Source organism: Mugil cephalus, chromosome 23, assembly GCF_022458985.1.
Source record: "Mugil cephalus isolate CIBA_MC_2020 chromosome 23, CIBA_Mcephalus_1.1, whole genome shotgun sequence".
NCBI classification, from domain to species: Eukaryota; Metazoa; Chordata; class Actinopteri; order Mugiliformes; family Mugilidae; genus Mugil; species Mugil cephalus.
Genome location: NC_061792.1, coordinates 14,072,168 through 14,086,358, shown reverse-complemented (window position 1 = coordinate 14,086,358; position 14,191 = coordinate 14,072,168). Strand labels below are relative to the sequence as shown.

At 44.2% G+C, this 14,191-nt stretch overlaps 1 protein-coding gene across 3 annotated transcripts; it reads left to right on the top strand.

The window, feature by feature from the left end:
* The first annotated feature begins 13 nt into the window (after nt 1–13).
* Nucleotides 14–14,191, top strand: tmem198b (transmembrane protein 198b). Of its 3 annotated transcripts, none has more exons than XM_047576905.1 (5): nt 14–546; nt 11,064–11,320; nt 11,402–11,983; nt 12,069–12,268; nt 12,340–14,191. In XM_047576905.1, the coding sequence occupies exons 2-5, from the start codon at nt 11,164–11,166 to the stop codon at nt 12,493–12,495; spliced, it is 1,095 nt and encodes a 364-aa protein (XP_047432861.1). In that variant the 5' UTR covers nt 14–546; nt 11,064–11,163; the 3' UTR covers nt 12,496–14,191. The 3 variants fall into 3 exon arrangements, with proteins under 3 accessions (XP_047432861.1, XP_047432862.1, XP_047432860.1); XM_047576906.1 differs by lacking the exon at nt 14–546 and adding an exon at nt 1,331–1,895; XM_047576904.1 differs by lacking the exon at nt 14–546 and adding an exon at nt 3,586–4,684.

Sequence of the window (14,191 nt, the reverse complement as noted above, 5' to 3'; positions counted from 1 at the left end):
GCTGTGAAATAGTGCAAATAAAAAGAAATCTACATGACTCCTCTGGGTGCATTTAAAGCCTCGTCCTGTAGGAGGCGCTGCGGAACGTCCTACCTTTTAATTCTAATCAGTATCAGCGCGCAGGCTTTGACAGGTCTGGACTCGTCATTTTTTGCAGCGGAGGAGGAGGAGGAGGAGGAGGAGGAGGAGGCCACCGCGTTCACCCGACGCACCGACACCGCGCTAATGTGAGAGGCTGCATCCATCCGGACCACGGGCAGGAGGATGAAACGGAACAGCTTCATCTGAGCCACGCACAGCTCCTCCTTCACAGCCGGGATGTAACTCGGGTTATTGTTTTTTTTGCTTTTCGCCTGCTTTCTGTGCCATTTTCTCCCCCCATGGATGACTAGCCAGGGCGCGGATCCGCCGCCCTGCAGGCTGCCGGAGGGAGTACACGGGGATCGGGGATGAAAGCTGTGGAAATAGTCGGTGTTTCGGGCTCGGGAGGCTCCTTTTGCCGTCGTGTGAACGCAGACGGCGCGCGTCAACCTGCCGGGGATGATGGTGAGTGAGCGACCAGCGCGCACGGCACGCGGCTCATGTGTGCGTCTCTTAACACCTGCTGTCCGTCAAACAGCAGCACACGGGGGATTTCTAAGGAATTTGACATGAAACGGAGGCCACGCGTGTCCAAACGCGGTTTGATTGGGGGTCACCGTGGCTGGTGCGTGATGGACGCCGAGGTTCGGTCACATCTGACCCGGATGGCCGCATCAATGTCGATGACTCGGTCACAGCCAATTGGTTCTCATTACAGCAGCTGGATGGATGGATGGTGTGTTGGTCTGTGACATGTTGACTCGTGGTGGAGTATGAGCTTTCCCAGGGGTCCCTGAAGGGGTCTGAAACAAACCCAGGGTCTGGTTTAACCTTAAAACGAGCAGTCAACATGAAATGTGGGATTTTTAAGAGAATATTTGTATGTAAAAGTAAATTCAGCGTTTTCTACACAGCGGTGACAGCGGAGATCCTCTCTATTTAATCTAAAAACATTAAACCCCCTTCACCTTTATCAGTGATACTTGTTAACTTGCAGGTGTCCTCAGAAGATCTGGTTATTGTACATCCTCTGCAGGATGTTGTTGTGGAGAATTAACAGTTTAGATATTTAAAAATATGTTGCAGTCTTTGTTTATTACCTGCAGATGTAAAATGCACAGATGTGACTGAAAGGCAGCATTTGGTCCTTTATATGAGGAGTTGCCATTTTGAAAGGTTTGCTCAGCAGTTGTTGTTCAGAGAGAGAGAAAGAGAGAGAGAGAGAGAGAGATCCCTCTGCTCCCCCAGGAGGAACAAATAACCCAGAATGCACCGCAGCTACAAGTCAAGTTGAATTCTGATTACAGCTTGTTTTTATTACCTGACTGAAAGACTCACATGTTCAGACTCCCTGGAGGTCACTGAAAGGCATTCTGGGAAATGTAGGTCATTGCATACAAACAATACTGCAGTTCTGCAGACGGAACTTAGGAAGCTGTGAGAGCGTCTGTCTGATAAAACCCCTGCAGACCTTCTTTGTGTGTTCTCTGCCGTCTTATCGGTGCAGTCGGTCGTTACGTGTCGAGCTCTGCAGCCCGCTGGGGGAATAAAAAATGCCACAACACGTCACTTCGCATCCACTAGCGGGTCGACGTCCCCCGTGCGTTAGGTCACACGCTGCTGCTGCTGCTGTGAAAATAGACAAATCTAACCCAGAGACATCAGGGCTCGAGAAAACAGGGGTTCGACTTGTTGTGCTGTTGTGTTGCACGTTTCCTGCTTCCGCTGCAGCGCACGTCTGAGGAGCTGCAGGAGGCGTTGTGTTCATGTCAGAGTTTCCCTGGAGGCGCTTCAGGGTCCGGCGGAGACGACAGGTGAGGCCGCTCCAGCTAATTAGTGACGGAGACCTGCGGGCTGCGGGCTGCGGGCTGCATGTTTGCTTTCCAGAGTCGGAGCTTGTTGTTGTTGGAGCTGACAGGTGAAGAGAGGGAGACTGAGCAGTCTGAGAAATCTCTGGTTTTACTAGAAACTAACACCTTTAGGTTATTTAACACACAAAACTCTCATTTTACACTTAATATTTTATAGTTTTACACATGCAATACTTGTAGATTAATCTCTCAAGCGCATCTCCTAAAAATTACAAAAATCCGTTTTCTTTTTGCATCCGTTTCCAAAGTGGTGTCTCATGATACTAAAGATATGTAATTGCCAATAATATTTAACAGGAGGTGGAAATAAAAGCTTCTTTTTTTTTTAACAGTGTGCGTCGCCAGACTGAGATAATTAAAAACATGGTACTTTATCTATGTGTGAATCTGAAGTAATGAAGCTGGAAATAATTGGCTGATGGCCACAGCTCCTCTGGTTTAAAACCCTGGAGCGTTATCGACCGCTCCATCGACGCGCAGTGATCACACTGTTATTAGGGGTGAGCAGAGAGGATCATGGGTAATTTCTGCACGTGTAATTAAGGCTGTTGGCGGATCAGCGTCATGTGGCTGATGAGCAATCAGGTCGTTACTGACACATAATGGGAAGAATAATAAGAGTGATTTGTTTTGAGCTGTTAATTAGCTTCATGTCATTCACGAGCAGCGTCACGCGCCGTCCTCTCTTGGACGTTCAGTGTAAAACTTCACAGATTTCCCGTCATCACACCTCCAGACAGACATATTGAGGTGTTTTTCTGCAGCTGCCGCGTTGTTTTTCCGCCAACAACTCAAGGTCCCGAGTGTCGCTGTGCATCTGTGTTTAGTTCCTTCTCCATGGAGACAACAGCAGCTACGGGAGGATGAGAAATGGGGAAATGGACGCGATCTAAAAACGAAGCTAATTCTGTTCTTAGAGTAGAATAATACACAATATTTTTAAAAAAAGACAAAATGAGCAGTTGTTTGATTTTCATTTTAAAATTCAAAAATTTTGATTGAAATTCAAGGAATTTTTCTTTTTATTACCAAAACGTTAAAAACTCGTCGAGTTCCATTGAGCGCCGGAAGTTACCGTTTTTCAAAGTAAGAGCACGTACACTGTTTACGTATGTGTTTTCCCTCGCTAGTCCAGGATAAAATGTCTTTGGAACTTCACTCCGATGTGATTTTTGACGTGATGGCAAACAAGACTTGTCGTCTACAGAAATCTCTGCACGCATATGAGTTAATGTTCGCTAGTGGCTAACTATTCCCTAATTATATGTTTTTGTTTTTTGTTTTTTTTTTTAGTTTTTACCTGAAACATGTGGCTCGGTTTTTCTGCAGTCATGTCCTCCATTGCTTCTAAAAAACACCGTACTGATCCAAAATCATCAACTTCTGTGACATAGCGCCGTCCTCATACGTGCTCTTATTTTGAAAACTTCCGGTCGCTCAATATGAAAAAATATCGCTTTTTTTCTGTCTTCTAACGATTTTACGTTTTTTTTAAAGCTTTGTTTATCCATTCTCGATCCTGATAAAAAAATGCTTTGAATTTCAATTTTAATTTTTTAATTTTAAAATTAAACCACTAATTTCTTTTTTTAACATCAATGACCAAACATACACGATTGCTTGGAAATGCACAAACATTTTGCTGCAGCAGCACAGCTACTGATGGGAATGAAACTACAACTCAGGTGTTAATAAAAACTCAAACTCTCCGGTGGATTTCCCGCCTCCGTAGAGCTAAATGAATCAGCTGGATGTAGCAGACGAATAGTGTCATTTATTTTAATCGTTTAAGAGGCGTTTCTTCCGTTTTTAACCGTTTTGAGACTAAAATAATTCCTCTAGCTGTGTGTTATGTCCTCCCACAAACAGTCAAATGTGGACAAAGGCCTCAGTGTCATCCTCCTCCTCCTCCTCCTCCTCCTCCTTCCTCGTTGATTCCCCATCAGCAAATTCTCCACATTTCGCCCAGTAAGAAGAAATACCAGCAGCCACACGTGGTTTTCTAAGTGGAGCAGCTCATTCATTCACCTCCTGCCTTATGTAACCTGCTCAGTGAGTGTCTGAGGAGGTGTGAGGACGCCTCGGCCTCTTGGCTCCGGTTCTGTTCCGTCTAATCCTCGCAGAGTCGTGCCGGTGCGCGTTGCACATAAAAAAAAAATCATCTGAACGAGTCACGTAATGCTGTTGTTCTTGTGAGATGTGAGTCACCTTCTTCCTGTGAAGAAGTTTAGACTCGTATTAAAAACAAAAAAAAACCTCTCTCTGGCTGAGACATGTGATGCTGATGGTGCTGATGATGCTGCCGCCGCCGCCTGCACATGGTCACGTTTCCACAGCAACGCCAGCCAGCATCGATTAACATGTGCAGAGACACAGCGGTGGACGTGCCAGGTTATCGGCAGCACAATTGACGACAGCAGCAGCAGCCTCCTCTCCGGCTCTTTGTGTGTGTGTGTGTGTGTGTGTGTGTCTCTCCCGGAAGCTGACATGTGTAGCGGTGACACACTCGGTCCTCCGCTGCGAGCGGTGGGAAGCTGGCAGCTGAGCTCGTCATGAACGGGCCGGCTCTTTTGGCAGCTCACCCACCATCCTGTTACCTCGGACGTATCACGAGGAGCGCGGAGGGACCGGGAGGAGCGTGTCTGTCTGTCTTCTTATTGAACTGAGGGAATTCAGACGCGATGAGGAGCGAGGGTTTGGATGAGGACTTGTTGCAGCCTCAGATGTCTCAGGTCAGTGATGGAGACGTGGTATCATCCTCTGGATGTAGCTTTAGTCACTTGGCAGCTTTTAGTGCCGTTGTGTTGAGACTATTTGACTGTTTTACTTGATGATATTACAAAATAAAAGACTTCATTTCTGCATTGGGGTAAAATCAAATATTTCTTAAACTGATGTTTTTGATTAAGATGTAATTTGCTCTCGATTAACTGTCGGCATCTAATGGGCTAAACCAGGGCTCTTCAGTGTTTTTCAGAGTGTTTTCCAAAGTGTAGAGAGATCAAATAGGGACCCTCTATCTATCATATGTGTTCTGTATTAAACTAGGGCTATTTATACATATACAGTATCATTTTGCTTTATATATATATATATATATATATATTTCAAACATGTGCATCACTAGCTAAACCATAGGTCTTCTACCCCAGACATATATATATATATAAATATCCATCAGCTTCTGTTACACAGCGCCGTCCTCATACGTGCTCTTACTTTGAAAACTTCCGGTCGCTCAATATGAAAAAAATAAATTAAAAAAATCGTTTTTTCTGTCTTCTAACGATTTTTTATATGAATTTAATTTTCCCCCGCAAATTAAAATTTCTTTAAATACACATGTACATGAATCCAGCATATTTTAGTAAAGGGATAAATATAGGAAAGTTATCTTTCAGTCAATACTTCACTCATTAATTTGTTACCCAGTAGGCCCCGCCCCTATCACTGCTGAGCCAATCACGAGGCCGCATATTACACGCTGACTATGTCAGGTTCTCTGCTATTGGCTGAGATTCTATCCAGGTGAGCAGGGCAGCTATACAAACTGTATAAATGAGAATTTGAACCCCCGTTTTTACAGCTTAATGTTTAATGCAAATGTTAATAATAATAATGTATATTTATATTTAGCACTAGGCCGAGTTTAATATAGAACACATATAGGAGGTAGGAGGTCTCTGTTTATCTCTCCATCAGTTCAGGATCCTTGGCCTGAAAAAGGGACTGAAGTTTTGTGAATGTGCTTGATGCTGCACCTGCTCAGAGGAGATTCTGGACACACTTGCGTGTCTGTTTTTCTTGTTTTGAATCATGGGAGCTGTTGCCAATGCAAAGTGATTTGGAAAGGGGCTGGAGTGCAGTGAGTAATGCATTATGAGGCTGTTACGTAACACAACATGGTGGGAAGGCCACTGGTGTTGTTCCCTCTTCATTCCTTTCATTCATTTCTTGCTCTTTGTTGAAAATTCCACTTCTGGTCGTGTGAGTATTTTTCTCCTGCAAATATCCCACCTGTTTTGTTGCGTCTTTCGTGTATATAATCAGTTATTGTTGATGTAGGAAACTTGACAAAGGTTTTTGTGTGAAATGCTGCAGATAGTTTGGATTCATGTTCAAATTTGTCCAACTTTCCTTCTTGCAGCTCTCACAGCTTTGTTTAGTTTTTGTCATGCCTGACTGTCCAGATTTGTAACTTCTGTTGTTTTTATGACTTACTTTTTGGGCTTTGGCGAATCTGTTGGCGACATATTTGTGGCACAGCTGGAGCTTCACACAGCAGCAGATTCACAGACACTTGTTCTGCCATTAGTCGCCGTCATCGAGGTTTTCAGTCACGACCGTGAGACGCACACACGGTCGTTTTTTTGTGTTGGTGGAATCTGTTGCGTGACACATCATCAGCTGACAGAGTTTTTTAGTTCGTCTTTTAGTTTTTTAACTCCACAGAGCTGAGTTCAGTTTCGACAGTCGGGATGTTCAGGCATGTTTTCATCCAGAAATGGAAGATTGAGTTTCACACTGAATAGAGTTGAAGTCTTGTAGCTACAAATCAGCAGGATTTTGATATTTGCTTAGTTCAACTTTTAAGTTCATGACCCTCAGCATAATAATAATAATAATAATAATTAAACTTTTGTCTCATAAATTCCTCCTGGACTCAACCTCAGACTAATTGCTTGACTCTTGATTTACATGTATTTTGTAATTTCTGCTTGATGATTGAATAAGCATAGATTTAACTTGAATTGTCATTTCTATTAACTTCTATTCACTGCATATAATTCCACTTTATTATAATACATGGTTCCATATAAAAGCCTTGAGCGAATTACATTATATAGACATTTGTTAGGTATTTATAAAGTACTATTTAGTCTTTATACTGTCATTTTGACACAGATGCTGCACAAATAATTCTCAATTTTCAAGAAACGCTCCACAAGGATTTAAACCGAGTAACGTCCAAACTGTCCCAGAGGAGAAACGAGAAAAGTCTGTGATGTCACTGAGTTTAAATTCAGAAGCTGCAGAAAATTCAGCAACTTAACGTTGTTTTGTGCTAATCACATATCATCTTTAACTTGATGGTGTGTAAACGCCTTCATGGCCTGTGAGGTCACAACGTTAGATGGAGGCAAAACAGAGAAACTGTCACTTCCAGCCATGAAAATGTCGTCTTGTTGTATTTTTTGGAGTCAAAAACCGAAAAATCAAAAACACTAACTTACACATACCAGCCACTGTCAGTCGTAGACAACTTTAGTTTGACTTTGGTGATTAAAAGAAATGATTAGACAATCAGCAACAACACCCACACTTCATATCGAATAAGATTAATATGTAAAGCATCAGTTTAAGCCTGGATAATGTCATGGATTCGACGAAATTGTGGCTGAAAATATGTTAAATGCTAATGCACCCCGAGCTAACGCAACATTAGTTGCGTGTTTCAGGTGTATCCAAGCAGAATTGCTTTTACTACACTAACTATATTATCCTCCTAATGCTAATATGCTAACCGGCGTTTACAGGCTTTAGTGTTTGAGATATTTTGCCTCCAGTTAAGCTACGCCCCTCACAAAACACCACACTGTTTACAAACAGCGAAAGGGTCAATACGCTTGAAAAATGCCTGAAACTCGACTGAATTCGATGCAGACACGACCCCGGGAGCGTAGCGTTTGAATTCACCGGTGATTTTAACGCCGTGGGGCAGCTGCAGCTAAACATAGCGAGCGGCACATTGGCTCAGTTCAGCAGAGGAGCATCATCCTGCTACGAGCCGTCTGACTCTCTCCACCGGGAACAGGAGGCCTCCCCCCGGGGTGGATTAACAAAGCTGTGTGTGGTTCAGTCAGTGCGCACAAATACACACACTGTTGACATATGTCTGTGTTTTTAAAAATCTTACAAGACGCAATTTTTGGAAGCAGTAAACAAAATCTGCTTGTAGCTGAAGGAATTTCTTCAGACTCGAGTGCTTTTTTGCAGCATTTTAATGAGAAGAAAGAAGTTATATTACCTCTGTTTTCGCTCATTAAGATGCAAAGTGAATCAGGTCTCCTGCTTATTTAATGAAATACAGAATATGTCGACGGAGGCAGAAAGTGCTTTTATTTGACTGCAGGTAAGATGCATCGTCTGGAGTCTCACATATGTTTATTTATAAGAAAAAATAAACAAAATGACAGGAACTGATGTTATATTCTATTAAATATCAGAACAGGGACAAGACGTCCTATGTAAAAGCAACAAGCGATGACCCGGAAGTTTAATTCTCCATAAGGAGCTGAAGCATAAATGCAGCAGCGTGAAGATCTCAGAAGTATAAATAGACCCAGCTTTTCTTTATTCATGAAGACGCTTCAGCTCGTTGAGTTCAGACGGATGATGTCAGTGAGTCTGGATCCACAAACACTTTAAAACCACGTTTCTACTCTTTCACGTTTAATTTAATTTAATTTAATGCATGTTATGCCGTTCGGGAATAAATGTAGCACTTAGCCTAAATGTCTGTGTTTGTAATGATTATTGATAACTGCTCTCTATGACATCATCACATCGAGTTTCCTCTTTTATTGTCCTTTATTTGAAACCAATGTGCGTCTGTGTTTCCACGTGTTTTAAAAAATAATTGCACAAACTTACTTCGCTGCTCAGACTGAGTGTGACTGTAAATAAACAGACGTCCTGACAACACGAGTGATACAAGGACACAGACTCTGACTTACACTCGTTCATTCATGGGGAGCAGACGTGGCCTCTGATTGGCTCTCGCTCTGTTGCTATGGGAGTTTAAGCGAGTCCTCCATTGGTCAGTCTACCAGGATCAGGATCTACCGCCGGCTGTCTGTCTGTCAGCATCCCACCGTCGTCAAGGCAACAGACAGGAAGCAGGGCGGGAGGAGGAAGACCTGTGTTTTTGTTCAGAAGAAGAAACTCCCGTGTTATTTCTTTTCATTTTTTTTATTTTTTTCTACTACCCAGAGAAAAAATGATCCGTCAGCAAACAGAAAATCGACACTTTTTTAAAAAAAATGTTTTATTTAATCTGCAGTACAAAATGGCTTAAAGCTCACACACTCACACAGGGTCAGTGGGTAGCAACCTGCTAATCCTCCATCCAGAGATGATTATTAATATTCTATGTCTGGATGAAAATGGGGGTTGAAAGACGGAGTGTGTAGGTTCACTGAGGATGTGTAGCTGTGTGCGTTTGAGTGTGTAAAGTAATTTTTGTGGATTTATTGGACATTGTTGAACTGAATGTACAGATCTATCATTTTAGTCTGGTTATTAATTCAATTTTATTTATTTTATCATTTTATACTTTTTAGTCTGACTTTTAACAAAATTTTATTCACCTTTCAGTCTGTTAATTAACTTATTTTTATTTTATTATTTTATATTTATATATCTATTTTTTTTAGTCTTTTATCTGAATTTTACTTATTTTTTATTATTTCTATCTTTTTAACCTAGTTATTTATTTATTTTCATTTATTTTATCATTTTAGATTTTTTTTAGTCAGACTTTTAATTGATTTAATTTTTATTTTTTATTGAATTTTACTTGTTTTATTGTTATTTTTTTAATCTTTTTAATCTGGTTATTAATTGATTTTTTATTTTATTATTTTATGTTTTTTAGTGTGACCTTTAACTGAATTTTACTTATGTTTTTTGTTGGTTTTATCTTTTTAATCTGGTTATTAATTTATTTTTATTTATTTTATCATTATATGTAACTGAATTTTACTTTTTTATTATTATTATTTTTATTCTTTTACTCTTTAATCTGTTCCGTCCAGCAGACTCAGTGAGTGTCGGCCTGACGCTGACTCACAGCTGCATCCGTCCAGACTCCTTTAGACCTCCTTCCCTGCAGGAAAGTGAGACGGATGACATGTTCATGTTGACCTGCTCTGCTCTCTGTCTCACAGCATTAAGTGGAAAAACACCAGTGTAATTCAACATAAAGAAAAGTCTGCGATAAATTAAAACAACAATAAAACTGTAGTCAGCTTTTAGGTTTCAGGACGTAGTTAATGAGCCGTGCAACCGCAAATCTGAAATACTTCCTTTTAACACACTCCAGATGTGGTCCATATATTTAAGTGAGTACGCTCATTTTCTTTGACATGCAGTAAAAGTTTACCTTCCCTCTCAGAAGCTTAACCCCACAGAGGTCATAGGTCAAACACAGAGAAGCAGCAGCAGCCAGAAGACAAACTGAGGTTTTAGCGCCGAGCTTAACTCTTGAGCACGTCCACAATCTTTATATGTCCCTTCATGACCCTCGGGGAGGTAATTAAATAAAGACTGAGGGGGAAACAAAGAACGACGAGGAGTCGACGTGAGACGTCAAATGAGGTGAACGGAGTCGGGGAGTTTAAGGGGAGCTCATGAATATCCCAGAGAAGATCCCCAGACGTGAGTTATATAAGCACCTCTGACCCAGAAACCTGCACTCACACTCAAATAAATCTAAAGGCCATTTTTAGAATAAAACACAGTGGATTTAGAATTAAAGTTCCCACGCAGGTGCAGCATGTTAAGGAAGACTGTGAGGACGGGGGGGAAATTTGAATAAACGGGGTGAAAAGCAAGGTGAGGCTGAAGGAGAAGGTTGTTGTCAGGTGTGTGCGGACAGGTACACAAACACAAAGAGGGAGGAGGCAAGATCACCAAGTCCTTTAAACTCAGACTGGAATACAGATGAGGCTGCAGGGAAGAAGAAAAGAGAAGGAGGAGAAGAGTCATTAATCACAGAGATTCAAAAAACTATGCACGGTTTATGATTCCTTTCAAACATCTGCATGTGAGTCATAAAAATATGAGGAGAGTTGTTTGAAATTGTAACTTCTGCCAAGTTTTGGCTCCAAGTTTTCTACCGTACGTCAACTTGTCTGGGAAATGATTTTTCTGTTTGTTTCTTCTCGTGTTGGATCTGGTTGCCTTTGTTCGCCCCCTGTTTCCGCCGTGGGGAAAACCAAACAGACAAAATCTGTTTAGCTAACATGCTAACAGTGGATGCTTTAGCTGCAGCCGTGCTAATAATACTATTTGCAGCATGTTTCTCATCCCGTCTCCTCTTCTCTGCAGGTACAGCCACGCACCATGCTCCATAACCTCCCTCGCCCCTCGTCTCCCACCTGATCACCTCTCCTCCTCATCCTCCATCTCTCCTCTTCCTGTTTTCGTCATGACGACCACTCTGGACTCCGCGCTGCCTCAGCCGGACCAGGAGTCGAGCTCCGAGTGGCTGGACGGCTGCGTGGACTCGCGGGGCGCCTACAAGGTGGTGCCCTCCGTCGTCTGCTCCATGTGCTGCCTCTTCGGCATCATTTACTGCTTTTTCGGTGAGTTGGAGGTGAAATGCGGAGAGACGTGCTCCTCTTTTCCACGCGAGTAACATCCGCGTTTGATGTGTCGTCTTTCAGGCTACCGCTGCTTCAAGGCGGTGATGTTCCTGACGGGCCTGATGTTCGGCTCCGTCGTCATCTTCATGCTCTGCTACAAGGAGCGCGTGCTGGACACCCAGCTGAGCGTGGAGGCCTCGGTGGGCATCGGCCTGGGCATCGGGACGCTCTGCGGCCTGGTCACCATGCTGGTGCGCAGCGTGGGCCTCTTCATGGTGGGCCTGCTGCTGGGCCTGCTGGTGGCCGTGGCCACGCTGGTGGGCATGGAGGAGCTGTCCGACAGCCCGCCGCGCTCCGTCTGGGTGCCCCTGGGCGTGCTGCTTGGCCTGGGCATGCTGTTCGCCGTGCTCACGCTGCAGTGGCAGCGCCTCTTCACCACGCTGTCCACGGCGGTGTTCGGCGCCGCCGTCATCACCGTGGCGCTGGACTACTTCGTCGAGCTCTTCGCCCTCGTGCTGTACATGTACGAGCGGATCAAAGCGGAGTCGGCCAAGCCCGTGTGCTGGCTGACGTGGGTGGTGCTCGGAGTGTGGCCTGCCCTCACCCTGCTGGGTGTGGTGGTCCAGTGGAAGGTGACCGCTGAGGGATACTCCCACACAAAGGGTAAGGAAACCTTTCTGATTCCCCCTCCTCCTCCTCCTCCTCCTCCTCCTCCTCCTCCTGATCGCCCCCCTGCTGTCGTCCTCAGTCATCATCAGCCGGCAGCAGAGGAGGATGCAGGTGATGCGGATCCGCCAGCGGGACGACCGCTACCGCAACAAGAAGAAGAAGAAGCAGCAGCACGGCTCGTCCTCCCACCACCACCAGGCCAAGCAGCTCCACGCGGAGCCCGCCTACCGCCGCAAGCCCAACCCCATCCGCCGCTACGACACAGACGTCCTGTCCCCGGTGAGCAGCCGCACTCAGAGACTCACTAAACAAACAGAAATAAGTCTAAACTTTAAACTTTGTTTTTTCAGAGCTACATCCAGAGTTTCCGGGACCGGCAGGTGCAGGGGCAGCCGTTCCCGGGACGGTTGGTCGGAGGAGGCCCCCAGGTGGTCGTGGACATGGGCTACGACTGCGGCTCCTCGGCGCCCCTCACTGGAGCAGCAGGGCCGTCGCTACGAGCTTAACCCTGCTGCCACCTCCCAGAGGCCTAGACACGCAAACTCTGCAGTCACTTCCCGCCTAAATGCAAAGATTCTGGGTTTAAACACAACGTGGGTTTCACCCGACATGCAAACATGTTTAACCCTTTAACAGTAGAAACTGTGGAGCCGGAGCGGTGGAGCCTGGTGGAGCCGGTCGGCGCGGTGCAGAGGTTCGGCTGACCTCGCCTCACTGTTTTTCATATGCACAAATGCATGCATGCACTTAACACACCGACACACAGAGCTACGACGTCAAAGGAGCCGACCCCAGCCCTTACTTACTCACCCCGCCACCTTCAAGACCAGCCAGATCAGGGATCACTGCAAACCTGCCTCAGGTTCTAACGCAGGCACCACGCGAAGAATTAAATCTACGTCCTCATCTTTCAAACAGACGCTGCAGAAGCAGCTCGTTCCTCAGCCTGTAGGTTCCTTAAAAGTCCATTAACGATCATCAACAAAAGGGAGGTAAGGGCCCTTAAAATGCAAAGCGGGGACCTTTATTTAGTTTATGTGCCATCTGGACTATAAACGTCCCCTTTGGAAAGAAATGGGGAGAGACTTGAATCATTTTTAAAAAAAGAGGGAAAACCCTTCGGTGCTGTACGATACAACACTACTTCAAACTGCGCTCTGAAGGCCAGGGAATCTGTTTCAACGGGTGCCTTGCCCCTCCTCGGACTGCTCCGCCCAGCGACGGGAGGGGGGTTACTGGCAGATTTTCCATCAGTGGCTTGTTTTTTTTGCATTAAATGTGAGGATTCTTCAGGGGGAGTAGATGGTAGATAGAGCTGCGACGAGCGAGATGGAGGTGATATGGTCGTCTTCACTGATGCCTGGATGTAAAGAGGAGGAGGCTTATTTACACTGGCACCTCGTCTATTTTACAACTAAAAGTGATTTTTTTTTAAATTATTATTATTATTTCTTAAAAGCGAAGCTGAAAGTTACGTTAATGACGGTGATTTGGCAAAACTGCACCTTCTTCCTGTTTCTGTGCCATAAACAAAGGTAGTTTATTAGAAACGAGTGGTTTGATGGTTGAAGAAAACTGACTTGTCGCTTTATCTCACGTTACAGCCGATCGTTTTCTCTCCCCACGTAATCTGACCGTCCGTTAAAATCGCCTGTGCCTCCTTGAAAGCAACTTTAACGAATGAAAACTCTCCGAGGTGCCAGTGTAAACGAGGCTTCACGAGTCTGAATGAACCAAGTGGACTAGTGGCCATAGCAACTTGTACTTAGACCTTCCATGATGTGCATTGATTTATTTTCTTTGTTCGGGACAAAAGTGAAAATGTGAATACTTTATCGTCTTTACCTTTTTAAAGGAGAAGCAGGGTGGGTGTGGGGGGGTTGTGGATTTACGGTACGATTTTATTTGTCCAAATGCATGATCTCCGTGTCGTCCCTTCACCCCTTCATGTGTGAATTTTGTACATAAAACACAGCACTTACTAATGATTTTCTCCCCCATCATTTCGTTTAAACTGGTTTTCTTATCTTTTATTAGGAATCTAATTTAATAGTTGTTTTTTTTCCACTATTTTATTGCTGATTTATTTATTTCTCGAGCCGTTCTTTAAGGTGCATCACTGTCATCACTGTAGGCCAGTAACTCCATGCTTTTTTTGAGACTGACTGTAATTATTAAAGCATGTGTTCCTTTGGGCCTGTA

Excerpts from the sequence above, each read along its gene's own strand:
- tmem198b (XM_047576904.1), top strand. The coding sequence starts at position 4,653 with ATGAGGACTTGTTGCAGCCTCAGATGTCTCAG. Across the intron at positions 4,685-11,063 it reads TGCAGCCTCAGATGTCTCAG|GTACAGCCACGCACCATGCT; the intron begins GTCAGTGATGGA and ends TCTTCTCTGCAG. Across the intron at positions 11,984-12,068 it reads GGGATACTCCCACACAAAGG|TCATCATCAGCCGGCAGCAG; the intron begins GTAAGGAAACCT and ends TGTCGTCCTCAG.